This window comes from Schistocerca piceifrons, chromosome 5 (assembly GCF_021461385.2).
Source record: "Schistocerca piceifrons isolate TAMUIC-IGC-003096 chromosome 5, iqSchPice1.1, whole genome shotgun sequence".
Classification (NCBI taxonomy): Eukaryota; Metazoa; Arthropoda; class Insecta; order Orthoptera; family Acrididae; genus Schistocerca; species Schistocerca piceifrons.
In genome coordinates, this window is record NC_060142.1 from 471169971 (window position 1) to 471187432 (window position 17462).

Consider the following 17462-nt stretch of genomic DNA (forward strand, 5'->3'; position numbering starts at 1 on the left):
TGATTGCTTAAAAGGAAAAGAATAAATTTCAGCGCCTCACGACACCAGGAAATAAATTAAAAACAGCGAAATTCTTAACACACGCTCATCTTTGCACGATACATGAAAAGATATGATAATACGGTCTTCGTAATGCAGCTATTAACACTGGTTTTCCGCGAATGTGAATTGATTGTAGAGATGTACTCGTCAGTGGAGTAAGATTTCCTGTCAAACGAATATAGGTGCGAATGCCAAAGTGAGCACCATAGGTTAATTTCTGACGAATTCCAACAGCACAAAAACTAAAAAATAATCTTAGGAAAGCACTCCAGGCCGCTTCATTCTAACATCTGAAACATAAAGCTAATAACTACCAGCATAAAGTAAAGCCATTCAACATATACCGTTACAAATTTATGCAACAATTTTTACTATGGTTAATGTTGCATGATTACTTGAAAACGGCATAACAGCCGAAACGAGACTCGTAGTGTTCAAATAACGAGTTAATGAAGTAGTTGTGCAGCAGAAACTTGAAAAGCTGTATGGAATGGATAGTGTCTTGAATACAGCTTATAAAATAAACATCGACAACAGTAAAATATGGACAACAGAGTGTAAACAAATTAAATCAGGCGACGTTGGTAGATTTAGCCTAGGAAATGAGACACGAAGTAGTAGTTCAGTTTTGCAATTTTGGCAGCAAAATAAGTGACAACGGCAGAAGTAGAGAGGATATGAAATGTAGCGATAGCAACAAAACAGTTTTTCACAAAGGGAAATTTGCTAACATGTAATTAACTTAAACTTAAGTGCTAGGAAGTTTCTCCTGGATGCAACTGTACGAATGTTTAGCCTTGTAAGGATGTGAAATGTGTACGATAAGCATTTCAGACAAGATGAGAATATGAGCTTTTTAAATGTGATACTACAGAAGAATACTAAAGATTAGATGGGTAGATCGCGTAAGTAATGTGGAGATCTGAATAAAACTCACGAAGAAAGGAATTTATGGCACATCTTCATAATAAGAAGAGATCTGTTGACTGGACACATCTTGAGGTATCAAGGAACCGTCATTATGATAATGGAAAGAAGTTTGGAGGGAGTCTGCAGAGGGAAGCCGTTTGAATACAGTAAGCAGATGCAGATGGATGTAGGCTGAAGTAGCTGTCAAGAGAATGGTGACCTTCATCAAGCCACTCTTTGAGCCGAAGTCTAGAACAGCAACAACGACAACAGCGCCAGTCTGGATGAAGATCAAATCTTTTTTTTTTGCCTATGCTCAAGCAAGCTGTACTTAAAAAAATTTTTACACATTATACAATTTTTTGTCTTTAGAATGGTCTAAATAAGTAGCGTGATAAATGGCACTATCAATGCCTACATAATTTATGCAGTGGTTACCGAAGGGCGCTAAATATTCCTCGGTCATTATTATGTACTTACAGCATAACCGATTTCGATCACAGTAAAAATCCATTTGCGTCGCAACACCCAATTAAAATAGTACAGAGTATGTTCAACCGTTGTCCTCCAATGTCTCAATTTCTATGCGCTTGCGCTTGAGTGCATCAGTCCAGTGCACAAGATTCCATAACGGATAAAAACATTCGGCAGTCTTACGATACGGACGCATACCTTACGAAACAAATTCATGCACTCCCTGTTATCACTGATAAAGAAAACATCAAGATGACTCAAGCGGCTGATACCTTTAAAATATTCGTTGGAGGACCTGATGTCATGTGAAATTCGTCTGTCTTTAGAGATGGACACCATGTTTTGTATTATCATTAACAATTACACTATCAAACGTAATAAAAGTTCTTTGTAAAACTAATAGGATCCCCCGCATTACCTCAGGTACTTTAATTAGTGGCCGTCAGATATGACAGTCTTCTCACGCTGTGATTCGCCGATGAAATTACTATCGATGTATTTGTAAGTGAACACAATTAAAAAAAGTGACAGGTTGGATAAATGCAGGAGGATGAACTGTTTCTATGCCTCTATATAGGCTCTAATACTCTTAGTTCGGAAGCAAGTCATAAAGTGCTCATGAATCGTCCGGGAAATTTCGAGGAACAACCCACAAGTTATACGCATTGTTCCGCGGTGAATCTCGATTTGCACTAGAGGGTAAATACGTGTTACGCTGCCCGTCCAGGACACTGCAATATTTTGAGAATCGCCTGTACTTCTGTCAGTGTTCAGTTTTAGCTTCAATAGTATTATGATATGGGTCATTAGTGGTGATTCAACGTGTCTTCTGTTTATTCTGCCAATCCTCCCTGTTTTTTTTTTCTGCACTGGGGATTCTAGTGCAAGCCCTCTTATAATCTTCAACTAGTCTGAACCCATACTGAAATACCATCTGTTTCCTTTTTTGCATATACTGATTCACACTGGAAAAAAACCGTGGTCATTTCTGCTGTAATGCAATTGTAATTTCATTATATTTGTTGTATGAAATTAGTGAAAATATACCATTGGAGCAACATTTCCTCCCCTCCCCCTTCCATCCTTGTTTCTCTCCATCCCTTCATGATGCCCTTCCGCAACCTCTGCCTATTTTCCTATACACCTCCCCCTGTCCCTCCCCCCTCCAAGTAATTCAGTATCTGTCTTCATCTGACCCCCACCTGCCCTTGGTGCTGCCCCCCCCCCCCCCCCCAGCCACTCGCCCTTGCTCCTACTCATCCCCAGTCTTCCCTGACACAGTTAGGAAAATTGTTATTTTGTGACAGGTTTTGTTCTGACATGACCAATCTGTGGTCTGAATAGGTTGAAGCTTGCTTGCTTGCTTTGTTTGGAAAACTGCAATTGTATTACTTTCTCTCTGGATGGAATATTTCGACATTGTGCCTACTTGCCTAATGTGCTGAATGATCTTTGTATACGTCCCATGACAGGTCTTGACTCATAACATATTCTATGTTTTATTTGTTCATTGGCGATATAACGCTTATTGTAAAAAAAAAAAAACCAGATGTAATGTGGTAGGAAAATTTGCGTTGTTTTGTGTATTACAAAAGCTATGCCTTGGTTTGCCTCAATCTTTCACACGTACGTCATCTGATACCTAGTCGATATAATACGGTGCTCGTGTCTGCTGTCTTCAGTGTGGCATGCGAAGACTCCAAATAACATCTTTTGCAAAAACGCCTGACAGCAATTGCACATCAGATTGAACGTTTTTCTTGTATTTCTCACTTGTAAGAGATTTCCTAAGCATTTTGTAAGTACTTTTACTTATTATATACTTCCGTTCCTGATGTTACATTGGCCTTCTAGTTTGTCTTTTGTGTAAATTTTTCCTCAATTATCTGGCGATGATGACTCGTCCGAAATAAACTTTTAGCGATCAAGACGTTGCCATGGAATTACTACACGCCAAGTTTGGATGGTCGCATACCTTAAAATGGAAGACTTCATCAGTCAAAACGGAATGTTTCCTTTCTGAAAAACAAAATTACTTTTAGACGGAGAGAGAATACCCTGGAACCATCGCCGAGGGAACTGTAGACGGACAGGAGGCTGTGATTTGTTCCTGAGAGAGTTATTATAGAATTAACTGGGACCATTAACCACTTGATTGATGTGAGTATGAGTTATGATTGTCTTCTCTCCGAAGGAAGCAGTATATCACGCCATCCTACACTGTTAAAGTGTACCCCAGTGACGGAAACAGCACGATCAAGACGTAAAGTACTCTCCTGGCCTCCAAATTCCCCGGACTGTGACCCAGCTTAAAATTTTGGAGGGAATGTCGATCGGCGTGTTGGCTGTATGAATTCCTTCTTAGCACACTTTTCTACAGCTGTGGTGAGCACTGCAGATAGGACTGCTGCAGATCACAGAGAAGACGTGTCAGCTTTTGGCTGTGTGCCAGAAACAGATGTGTCACGCAGGGCACTAACAGGTATTCACAGTAAAGTGACTGCAGAGTGCATTAAGTATTCTTAAAACAGAGAATATGCTGTATTTGCCACTGCACTGAACACTTTCTCTCTACCGCGCGGCCTACAGGCAGAGAAACCACTATAGCAAAAAAATCAGCTTGTCAAGAACTGGAAAAGTAACAGAATGAAAGGAATGCAGCTTACAGTCTACTTGATCTTGCTATGCGAGAATTCTAAAAGCCGTACTCACATCAGGCCACATCTTCGCTGTCAGAGTAACCGACTGCTGGAACACCTGGGTCTGGAATCGACCCCGGGCCACAGACTCTTCATCGCCTGGAACAGAAAGCACATACTTTAGTTACACAGGGGACCAGTCTTCGACAGTGGGCGCGCGCGCAACTGACGCAGTAAATTTATGAGCGCCTTTTAAATCGTCTGTGCGTCACTCAAGCATTAACGGGTGGATGCATACGTACAAAGGACTGCCGGTTAAAGAAACGTTAAACTTAAATCTAAAATCTACCAAACATTACCGTGTTATTTTAAGTTCTTATTTTAAGTTCCACATTATAATCTCAGACTTTGCAAGATCAAATGTTCAAAATGTGTGTGAAATCTTATGGGACTTAACTGCTAAGGTCATCAGTCCCTAAGCTTACACACTACTTAACCTAAATTATCCTAAGGACAAACACATACCCATGCGAGGACTCGAACCTCCACCGGGACCAGCCGCACGGTCCATGACTGCAGCGCCTTAGACCGCTCGGCGAATCCCGCGCGGCTTGCAAGATCATTTTGAAGGTAGTAAGAAACATAAGATTTTACTTTTCTAATTATTTCCCTTTTTTTAACTGTTCCGGCCATTGCGATTAAGGTTCGTATGGTATTTCCAAACCGTTCCATTCAAATGATACCTCATTAATAGAAAATGACCGTCACTTTCCTCATTCTCTCTTAGTTATTAGTAATTTGGAATTAAAATCTGATGAAGGCACGTTATCATAATTATTATTCATTGTATTCAGTCATGGTCTATTTAGTGTAACATAAGGTTCCATAATGGAGAGGCGTGTTATGATAGTGTTACAAAAAGAATTAATATCCAAGAACATTGTTGTTGTTGTGGTCTTCAGTCCTGAGACTGGTTTGATGCAGCTCTCCATGCTACTCTATCCTGCGCAAGCTTCTTCATCTCCCAGTACCTACTGCAACCTACATCCTTCTGAATCTGCTTAGTGTATTCATCTCTTGTTCTCCCTCTACGATTTTTACCCTCCACGCTGCCCTCCAATGCTAAATTTGTGATCCCTTGATGCCAAGAACATTAAATGCAAAAAAAAAGTGTTGGAAGCAGTAAATTACAAGTAGACTTTAATCTCAGGCAGTATCTGCTAATATATTTGAAGTGATGGCGACTTTACACCTTTCATAATAAGTTCCCCCATAGATTCTCTCTCCAAATGCTATTGACCAAACTGTTTGCATAGTCTTAAATGAAATGAATATGAACACTGTACACAGAATAACAACGGAGTGTAATCTAGGCTTGTAAGACAAAGTGATGGAAGATGTGAGGACGTGTAACCTCCACACCAACATAGCTCTCCCGGAATATTATAACGGTTGCGCCGATGAGAGGTATCCTGCCGTGGGATTTGCATTCAGTATTCTTATTGTCCGAATAATCTTAAGAGAATGTGGCGATGTCTTGTGAGGCACCTGTTTGTGCTGGGTTTGGGTTCAAATGGCACTGAGCACTATGGGACTGAACTTCTGAGGTCATTAGTCCCCTAGAACTTAGAACTACTTAAACCTAACTAACCTAAGGACATCACACACATCCATGCACGAGGTAGGATTCTAACCTGCGACCGTAGCGGTCTCGCGGTTCCAGACTGCAGCGCCTACAACCGCACGGCCACTTCGGCAGGCCTGGGTTTGGGAACTGTCATGGTAGTTTTAGAGGTAGCTATGGAACAAGAGAAAGTGAGGTGGAAGAGAGGAGGAGGAGGAGGAGACGATGATGATGATGTATGATGATATTGACAACGAAGGTGATGCCAGACTTTGGTACATAACAGCGCCGTTCCATAGTTTTTAAGCGCACCAGCAGGAAGGAATATTATCAGGACCAGAGCTACACTGGAGCCAAGTGTGTGTTTGTGTGTTTTGCATTTGTGGAGCAGCTGAATCTGAGTTAGTTGTGGTGGTCTGACGGAGATTATGTTTCACACACCAGACAGAAGCTCGAACACACACAGCAGTTGATAGGTTATACAGCCAGCTGCGAAAAAACAAAGCCGACTGGAGCCTTCAACAGACTACGTAGCGTGTGAGAAAAATATCAACCAGGACTCATGAAAAAGCGACAAAATGCGCAATTTACGAGTATGAGCTATACATGATGTTGTTGGACATTTTTATTCAAGCATACGAGGTGTGATCAAAAAGTAACGGGAATTTTTTAATTTCGCGGGCTTTATATATCCGATTGTATGCGATAATACTAACGTTTACGATTACGATTTAAACGATCACAACGTAATTCAAATGAATATATGTATAGATTTCGCTTTCAGTTATAAAAATTCTAATTCTGCACTACGACTTTTTGGACCCCATGGATCCATCTTACCGAGCTTTGGTTCTTCTTGCTATATGGTTTATTTTACTATACAAATATATTAATCTTAAAGATGGAAGGATTTATTACCAATGTGGCAACCAATGAGGCCATGTTAAATATTGTCAGAAACAAATAAAAGGGCACAATGAAAGACAGTAAACTGTCAACACCAAATGAAAACACGTTATAAACATAGCCACAAACCAAAGTTACAAGTGTGTGGACAAAGATGTTATCATAAAACTGCTTTCTTCATTTAAAGGTATAAACTGTCACATATTAGGGTATATACATTGCAATTAATTTCAAAGACAAGGTGTGTGAACATATCAAATAACCAGTCTAGTTCTATAACTGTAGCAAGTAGCTTTATATCATCTTTGCACATAGTCTTTTCTCTAGTTTGTTGACATGTAATGCTTACTTTGTGTAGTGTCCTTCTTAGAAGTCACTTTATTGTCATATTTCCTTGGTTTCTCTAACTTTTACGCTGTCTCATTGGTAACATTATTCTGTTTCTGTGCAGCTATTCTTTATTTATATCGGCACTCTGTTTTTGTTAGCCACATACAAAGACAGCTTAGACATTGTAAGAGCCAGAGCACTTGCAAATGGATCCGTAGTGCCCAGAAACTCATAGTGAAGAATTTAAAATAAAATTATTTTTGTGAGTGAAGGCAGAATTCATAGACACATCCAGTTTTATGTATGATCATGTTAGTGTAGGAATTTTGCTGCGCCCGGCGGAGTGGCTGCGCGATTAGAGGATCCATGTCATTAATCGTGCGGCCCCTCCCGCCGCAGGTTCGAGTCCTTCCTCGGGCATGGGTGTGAGTGTTGTCCTTAGCGTTAAGTTAGTTTAAGTAGTGTGCCAGTCTAGGGACCGATGACCTCAGCAGTTTGGTCCCTTAGGAATTCACATAATAAAAATGTTGCTGCATTGGACTGGGCATGATTTCCACCAATCAATACTACTGTTCAATATCCTCTGTGGTCACGTGCACTATGTCGATGTGATTATTTTTTTCCTTTACAACACGCATCAAAGACCATGTGTGTATATTCCAGTGGCACATGACTCGGAGCAGTTTCGGAGTTGGCTGGTGAATGTAGTCTGATTTCGACCATAACAGAAGAATCAGAATATAAGGCAGATGTTCGTAATTTCACACACAGAGGGTACATAAATCGCCTACATCTATATCTCCATCGATACTCCGCAAGCCACCGGGCGGTATGTGGCAGAGGGTACCCTTTTCCACTACTTATCATTTCCTTTCCTCTTCCACTCGCAAATAGAGCGAGGGAAAAACGACTGTCTGCATTCCTCCGTATGAGCCCTAATTTCTCGTATCTTATCTTCGTGGTCCTTAAGAACGATGTATGTTGGAGGCAGTAGAATCGTTCGGCAGTCAGCTTCAAATGCCGGTCGTCTAAATTTTCCCAACAGTGTTTCTCGAAAAGAATGTCGCCTTCCCTCCAAGTATTCCCATTTGCGCCTCCGAACCATCTACGTAAAATTTACGTGTTGTTCGAACCTATCGGTACAAAATCTAGCAGCCCACCTCTGAATTGCTTCGATGTCTTCCTTCAATCGCCGGCCGGGATGGCCGAGCGGTTCTAGGCGCTACAGTCTGGAACCACGCGGCCGCTACGGTCGCAGGTTCGAATCCTGCCTCGGGGATGGATGTGTGTGATGCCCTTAGGTTAGTTAGGTTCAAGTAGTTCTGAGTTCTAGGGGACTGATGACCTCAGTAGTCCCATAGTGCTCAGAGCCATTTGAACCATTTTCCCTTCAATCCGACCTGGTACGGATCCCAAACACTCGAGCAATACTCAGGAACAGGCCACACCAGCGTCCTATACGTGGTCTCCTTCACATGTGAACCACCCCTTCCTAAAATTCTCCCAATAAACCGAAGTCGGCCATTCGCCTTCCCTACCACAGTTCACACACGGCCGTTCCACCTCATATCGCTTTGCAACGTTATGCCCAGATACTTAAACGACTTGACTGTGTCATGCAGGACCATCAGTAATATCCGAAAATGACAGGTTTGATCTTCCTACTTACCCACATTGACTTGCCATTCATCACACCAACTGGAAATTTTGTATAAGTCGTCTTGTATCTTTCTACAGTCACTCAACTTCGACACCTTACCGTACACCGTGACATCATCAGCAAAGAACCGCAGATTGCTGCAAACCCTGTCAGCAAAATGATTTATGTATATAGAGAACAAAAGCGGCCCTATCACACTTCGCTGGGGCACTCCTGACGATACCCCTGTCTCTGATGTACCTGACGATACCCCTGTCTCTGATGTACACTCGCCGTCAAGAAGAACATACCAGGTTCCATTATTCAAGAAGTCTTCGTGCCACTCACATATCTGTGAATTTATCCCACACACTTGTAAATTCGTTAACAGCCCGCAGTGGGGCAACGTGTCAAATGCTTTCCGTAAATCTAGAAATATGGTATCTGCGTTTAGATACATTACTCGTAAATCTCTGGGAGCGTCTCTAACTATGCGTGTGTTATACAGTGTTTCTTGCTGTTGTCGCGCACTCGTATTCCGAGAACGCGGAAGTACCTACACCGTAACGCAGTCGTGGACACGGCGCTATGAAATACGACGCCGCACTTCTGACTTGCCCCCTGCATTTAGCAACCGTCATTTTTATGTTAGCAGGAGGTCGCGAGACCTCGGCAAGCAGCGCTGTGAAGATAATCCACATTAATCGGGCGCAGATGAAGCAGAAGTAGGCGCCTCCGTGGTCGCGCCGTTCCGGTTCGGCGCTTTCGCTTTCGGAGACTTTGTGGGTCACTGGGGAACACTGTCAGCGGGACACTGCCCTCCCAGCTTTCACGTTGTACTGCATAGGCGGCGCCTGCTGCTACTGCGGCCACATCCGCCGATAGCCGGCTCTCCTAGAGAAATACTCGCGACACCACCCTGCAGCCAGCGAGGTCACCACAAACTACACGACACCGTCCAATGACCTGCTTACAATATCCGACGTGGTGTGGCGTTAGAATCGAGCACAGCCGGTTTTGTCTCCCAATTTACTGTGCTGGGCCACATTTTTTTTTTCGCTTCCAGCTATTTATGATAGGATTTTGACGCTTGATAAGAAAGGCTAACGAAACAATACTGGAAATTTGTGTCAGTCGGGATTGAGCTCGTATTTTTGTTTTTCGTGAGCAATCACCTTTAACGTTAGACTATTTGAGCACGTCTTCGAGCGAGTTTCAAACCTGGAGGCATGTGTTTAAGGCGACTGTACGCCAAAAGTAGGAAATACTGAATTAGGTCGTGCTTGGCACAAACTTTCGTTATCACGACAACTAAAGTAGGGATTTTGACAGGTATTTCATTAATACGCTGATTCACTACGAAGGTTAACTTCATTCCCACTTGGCCCATTTCAACTGAAAAGAATGGAAAAGAAAAATAACAAAAGTAAAACTAACTTTAATTATTTAAAGAAAGGAAGATTACGGTGACCATTCTGTCGACCACTAGACGTGGACAACAAACTCGGATTGTGGAGGAGCAGAATGGGAATCAGAGGGAACCATCCCAATGTTCGCCTTTAGCGATTGGAACACCCACGAAACATTTAAATCTGGATGGCTTGAGGTATACGAGGTGCGACAATAAAGTAATGAGACTGATTTTCTTTGCAAGATGTGGCAACCCTGCAGGTTTGTGTAGGAACAATATCTTTGACCTTGGTCTATAATCTGCTTCTAGTTCAAGCGGCTCATCGATGCAACTGCTCAGTCGTGAGTTGTGCTGTAATAAGTTAACACATGTTTGTGTCTCTCGTCACGGAAATGGATCCGCATAATATTGCGCAACGATAGGCCATTTCTTTTTGCGTTAAATTGAGTGAAACCGATGACAACTTGTGGTAAGCTTCACAGGGCTTTTGAAGAGGAGGTTATGCCAAGAGCGCAAGTTTTTCGTTGGCATAAAATGTTTAGTGAAGACAGAACGAATGTTGAAGATGAAGACCGCAGTGGACGACCATCATCCTCACGGACGGATGTCAACTTGGCCAGGGTGCGTGAACTCATACGATCTGATCGAAGATTATCCGTGAAAATGATTGCAGAAGAACTGAACATAAATCGAGAAACGGTTTGTCTAATAATAACTGAAGATTCTGCATCACGATCATGCCATACTGCTCCATCAGTACAGCAATTTTTAACCTCAAAACAAATTTCAGTACTACCACAGCCACCTTATTCACCAGATATCGCTCCGTGCGACTTTTTTCTATTTCCAAGAGTCAAAACGACGGTCAGGGGAGACCATTTTCAAACAACACAAGATGTCCAAAAAGCTGTGACGAGGGTCTTGGAGGATATTACAGAAGATGAGTTCCAGAAATGTTACCATCAATGGCAGAAGCGCTGTAAAAAGTGCGTGCAATCAGAAGGGAACTACTTTGAAGGAGACAACACTAAACTTGACTAAAACGGTAAGCAACATTTTTTTTTCACATCAGTCTCATTACTTTATTGTCGCACCTCGTATTTGCGCCGCAGCTCTTATGAATGCGATTCCAGTGTTATAACCAATGCAACAACTCGCCCAGTATTTATATACAGTGCGTGACAAAATAAATGAAGCTCTCAGAAGGGGAGGAGGAAACTAAATGAAACTTCAGGGGGTTAAGGTGGTATGTGATGATATTTCAGGGATTAGAAAATTGAGTCATATTTACGAACAACTTGACCGCATGAATCCACTTATCAATATGAAGCTGTACTCCCTCTGACCTGGATCCATGCACTAACCTGCTTGGGAAATGTATCATGAAGCCGTTGCATCCTCTCGTGAGACAAACCGGCCAACAACTGTCGTAAATGGTCCTTGATATCCTTGGAGTTAACGTCCGAGCTGGTCTCAAACTGTTCTGTCGGTGACAGATCTGTGGATCTTACCGGCTACAGGAGTACCTCAGCATCACGCAGACTGCTCATACAGCCCCTTGCCATGTGTGGACGAGCACTGTCTAGTTGAAAAACGGCATCACGATTCAGACGCGTGAGATGGCAACACATGAAGACGCAAGAAGTCCGTGACGCTCTGTTGTGGCATCAAAGTTCCCTCAGTCACTACCAGCGGCGACCTGAAGTCATAACCGATGGCTCCCCACACCACGACGCATAGAGTAACACGCCGTACCTCTCCAAAACACTAGAAGAATGGAATGTCTCCACAAGTCACTACCTTATATCGCAAAGATGGTCATCCGCGGTAGCGCAGAACCGCGATTCACCACTGAACACAGTGCAGCTCCGCTCGTCAGCGTCCGGGCTTCCCGCTCACTGCACCACTCCAATACAAGGTGATAAGGGCAGCCTACGCATCGAACGATAATTCACTTGTTAAGCTGCTGCTAGTCTCCGATCAGTGGTGCGGGATGACACAGAGTTGCAGCGAGTCCATTTCTTGGTCTCGAATGGCAGGTGCAGATGTGAACTCGTTACTATGGGCTCGGTGAACAGCACGACGATTCTTCATTGTGGTGCTTACACGTGGGCGACCGGAATCTTGACTGCGAGTACGTCTGCCTTATGTTCCCGTGCAGTCCAACATCCGGTTCAATGGCTCTGAGCACTATGCGACTTAACTTCTGAGGTAATCAGTCGCCTAGATGGCTCTGAGCACTATGGGACTCAACTGCTGAGGTCATTAGTCCCCTATAACTTAGAACTAGTTAAACCTAACTAACCTAAGGACATCACAAACATCCATGCCCGAGGCAGGATTCGAACCTGCGACCGTAGCGGTCTTGCGGTTCCAGACTGCAGCGCCTTTAACCGCACGGCCACTTCGGCCGGCTCAGTCGCCTAGAACTTAGAACTAATTAAACCTAACTAACCTAAGGACATCACACACATCCATGCCCGAGGCAGGATTCGAACCTGCGACCGTAACGGTCACGCGGTTCCAGACTGAAGCGCCTTTAACCGCACGGCCACACCGGCCGGCCCAACATCCGGCCACTGTCACATGAAAAGCCTCATAAATCTAGATATCGCACGATTCCACTAACCAGCTAAATGGAGACCCACAATGAGGGAGCTATTAAAATCTGTCAAGTGCTAATAACGCTGTCGCACACGAGTTCGTGGCATCTCCGTGTCCTTCACGGCGATCACACATCATCTGACGCTGTTCACGCTCCTTATACACTGAGGTGAGAAAGTCATAGTATATGCACATATACAGGGTGGTCCATTGATCGTGACCGGGCCAAATATCTCACGAAATAAGCGTCAAACGAAAAAACTACAAAGAACGAAACTTGTCTAGCTTGAAGGGGGAAACCAGATGGCGCTATGGTTGGCCCGCTAGATAGCGCTGCCATAGGTTAAACGGATATCAACTGCGTTTTTTTAAATAGGAATCCCCCATTTTTATTACATATTCGTGTAGTATGTTAAGAAATATGATTGTTTAAGTGTGACCACTTTTTTTCGCTTTGTGATAGATGGCGCTGTAATAGTCACAAACATATGGCTCACAATTTTAGACGAACAGTTGGTTACAGCTAGGTTTTTTAAATTAAAATACAGAACGTAGGTACGTTTGAACATTTTATTTAGGTTGTTCCAATGTGATACATGTATCTTTGCGAAATTATCATTTCTGAGAACACATGCTGTTATAGCGTGATTACATGTAAACACCCCATTAATGCAATATATGCTCAAAATGATGTTCGTCAACCTCAATGCATTTGGTAATACGTGTAACAACATTCCTCTCAACAGCGAGTAGTTCGCCTTCCGTAATGTTCGCACATGCATTGACAATGCGCTGACGCATGTTGTCAGGCGTTGTCGGTGGATCACGATAGCAAATATCCTTCAACTTTCCCCACAGAAAGAAATCCGGGGATGTCAGATCCGGTGAAGGTGCGGGCCATGGTATGGTGCTTCGACGACCAAACCACCTGTCATGAAATATGCTATTCATTACCGCTTCAACCGCACGCGAGCTATGTGCCGGACATCTATCATGTTGGAAGTACGTCGCCATTCTGTCATGCAGTAAAACATCTTGAAGTAATATCGGTAGAACATTACGTAGGAAATCAGCATACATTGCACCATTTAGATTGCCATCGATAAAATGGGGGTCAATTATCCTTCCTCCCATAATGCCACACCATAAATTAACCCGCCAAGGTCGCTGATGTTCCGCTTGTCGCAGCCATCGTGGATTTTCCGTTGCCCAATAGTGCATATTATGCCGGTTTACGTTGCCGCTGTTGTTGAATGAAGCTTCGTTGCTAAATAGAATGCGTGCAAAAAATCTGTCATCCTCCCGTAATTTCTCTTCTGCCCAGTGGTAGAACTGCACATGGCGTTCAAAGTCGTCGCCATGCAATTCCTGGCGCATAGAAATATGGCACGGGCGTAATCGATGTTGATGTTGTTGAGATTCCCGATTCGCGCAATTTGTCTGCTAGTGATGTGCGGATTAGCCGCGACAGCAGCTGAAACATCTACTTGGGCATCATTATTTGCTGCAGGTCGTGGTTGACGTTTCACATGTGGCTGAACACTTCCTGTTTCCTTAAATAACGTAACTATCCGGCGAACGATCCGGACACTTGGATGATGTCGTCCAGGATACCGAGCAGCATACATAGCACACGCCCGTTGGGCATTTTGATCACAATAGCCATACATCAACACGATATCGACCTTTTCCGCAATTGGTAAATGGTCCATTTTAACACGGGTAATGTATCACGAAGCAAATACCGTCCGCACTGGCGGAATGTTACGTGATACCACGTACTTACACGTTTGTGACTATTACAGCGCCATCTATCACAAAGCGAAAAAAGTGGTCCAACAAAAACATTCATATTTCTTTACGTACTACTCGAATATATAATAAAAATGGGGGTTCCTACTTAAAAAGACGCAGTTGATATCCGTTTGACCTATGACAGCGCCATCTAGCGGACCGACCATAGCGCCATCTGGTTTCCCCCTTCAAGCTAGACGAGTTTCGTTCTTTGTAGTTTTTTCGTTTGATGCTTATTTCGTGAGATATTTGGCCCGGTCACTATCAATGGACCAACCTGTATAAGTGGTGATAGTATCAAGTATACAAAGTATAAAAGGGGAGTACACTGGCGGAGCAGTCGTTTGCACTCAGGTGATTCATGTGAAAAGGTTTCCGGCCTGACTATGGTCGCACGACGGGAATTAACAGACTTTGAACGCGGAATGGTATTTTGAGCAGACGCATGGGACATTCCATTTCGGAAATCGTTAGGAAATTCAGTAATCTGAGACCCATAGAGTCAAAAGTATGCCGAGAATACCGAAATTCGGGCATTACCTCTCACGATGGACAATGCAGTGGACGACGGCCTTCGTTTAACGACCGAGAGCAGCGGCGTTTGGGTAGAGTTGTCAGTGCTGACAGACAAGCAACACTGAGTGAAATAACCACAGAAATCAGTGTGGGACATACGACGAAAAGTATCCGTTAGGTCCGTGTGGTGAAATTTGGCGTTAATGGCTATGACAGCAGCGGCCGACGCGAGTGCCTTTGCTCACAGCACGACATCGCCTGCAGCGCCTCTCCTGGGCTTGTGACCATATCGGTTCAGATGAGTTCCGATATCGGTTGGTAAAGAGCTAATGGTAGCGTTAGAGTGTGGCGCAGACCCCACCAAGCCAAGGAACCAACTTTTCAACAAGGTACTGTGCAAGCTGGGTGGCTACATAATGATTTGGGCTGTGCTTACATGGAATGTACTAGGTCCCCTCTACAACGGAACCGATAATTGACTGGAAATGGTTATGTTCCGCTACTTGGAGACCACTGAAAACCATTCAACAATGGGTTTTTTACAGATGACATTGCGCCATGTCACTGAGCCACAATTATTCGCCACTGGGTTGAAGAACATTCTGGACAATTTGAGCAAATGATTTGGGCAACCAGATCGCCCGACATGAATCCCACCGAATATTTTTGGGACGTAATCGAGAGGTCAGTTCGTGCACAATAATTCCTGTTCTGGCAACAGTTTTGTTATTATAGACGTTTATAGAGGCAGCATGGTTCAATATTTCTGCAAGGGATTTCCAACGACTTGTTGAGTCGCTGCACTATGCCGTACAAAAGGAGGTTCGACACGATGTTAGGACAAATCGCACAACTTTGTCACCTCGGTGTATACCCTACAAGATCTGTTAACAAAACCAAACACGAACAACACTAATTCATTCTGGTGGCCGTTCTACATGTCACAAAGAATTGCAGCTCTAATCATTTTTGTACCCGCCGATGGTGTGTACTTGCACGATGTTCCTTTGACATCCGACCATGTCTTCTGGGAGCTACAGTTTTTTGTTTCAGTATATTTGCTGCAGGCGCCCATTGGTATCTGCCGCCTAGAATTTTGCCTCTCCCGTTGGGGCCAATGTTGCACGTGCCCAAATTTATAGATAACCGATAGAATTCCAGAAATCCGAATTTTGTTTAGTAGCTACCTGGGATAGGTAGCTTCAAGTAGCTTATAATCAACCGATTACATACCTTACATGCTTACGCATCTCTCATCGAGACACTATACTTTTAACGTAACTTCTGTAGTAGCTCTAAATTGTGAACTGAAGAGCTCCCTCTCACTGCGACCGAGCGAGGTAGCGCAGTGGTTAGACACTGGACTCGCATTCGGAAGGACGACGGTTCAATCCCGCGTCCGGCCATCCTAATTTAGGTTTTCCGTGATTTCCCTAAATCGCTCCAGGCAAATGCCGGGATGGTTCCTTTCAAAGGGCACGGCCGACTTCCTTCCCCGTCCTTCCCTAATCTGATGAGACCGATGACCTCGCTGTCTGGTCTCCTTCCCCTAAACAACCCAACCCAACCCTCTCACTGCTGTTTTCGACACCTGTTTTATCGTCAAACTTTTACCAAAAATGTATAAAAGTCCCTTAGCTACATACAGAGTAAATTGTGAACTGACATTCAACAAATGGAAGATTGCCTTCATCTTCCTTGGCAAGAAGTAAGCGAAGTGAAAACCCCCACTGCAGTATTTTCTTCCGTAAGTACACACTACGCTTGCTAACGATGGCTGGTGCCGTCACCACCATCTCATCGCGGAAATGTGACTCATTCACAAAACAAGTCGCCTCAAATAAGGACGGACAAGATCGTGCAAGTAAACAAGTTTCGTCTCGCGCTTGTTGGAAAAAGCGCATAGGCAATAGGCATTCGCCTGAAGTGATTTGGGAAAATAAAGTAAAAAGCACATAGATTTGTCACCAGCTCTTGCCAAATAATACAAATAATAGTCCAGTGTGTCAGTTGGTCTGCCAGGCAGAGGTGTAACGGCTGTGGTGAAAGTGAATGTATTCCAGTGAAGTAGTTCCACCTACATGGCTGTGGCGAAAGTGAATATATTCGAATGAAGTATGTTCCTTCCAGCTACCTGGCACTTTCTGGTGTCGTGAACGGTCTGTTCGCTATGTGACAACTCATCAGTATGGAGTTATTTTGGAGTGCAGAAAAAGATACAGTTTGATAAGAGGTTCAGAGGACTCACGGTGTGATATAATTCGTCGTCTGCTGACTGTTCCGCATAACACATCAGTTGCATGTACAAGGTCGATTACTGACTGAGTAGATCATGTCTTTCGCTAATAACTTAAATTTACGTAAAATTTCTGCTAATTTTTGTTTACACACAACTTTGTTCTAACAATACACAAACTTTTCTTATTATTTTCTGACTTTCGTGACACCAGATATACTACATTTATTCGATTTATTCGTATGGATATCTCTGAATGAATTCAATGAACAGTCCCAATCTCAGTTTTGTGCACACACCAAATTGTATATACAGTTATTGAAAATAGGAAGCTCACA

General features: G+C 43.4%; 1 protein-coding gene across 1 annotated transcript in view; it reads right to left on the reverse strand.

The window, feature by feature from the left end:
* LOC124799084 overlaps positions 1–17462 on the reverse strand; it is a 167414-nt gene that overhangs the window by 85314 nt on the left and 64638 nt on the right. Inside the window, exon 2 of the mRNA XM_047262622.1 lies at positions 4138–4223. Within this exon, the coding sequence (XP_047118578.1) occupies positions 4138–4223 (86 nt within the window). The remainder of the gene's footprint in view (positions 1–4137; positions 4224–17462) is intronic.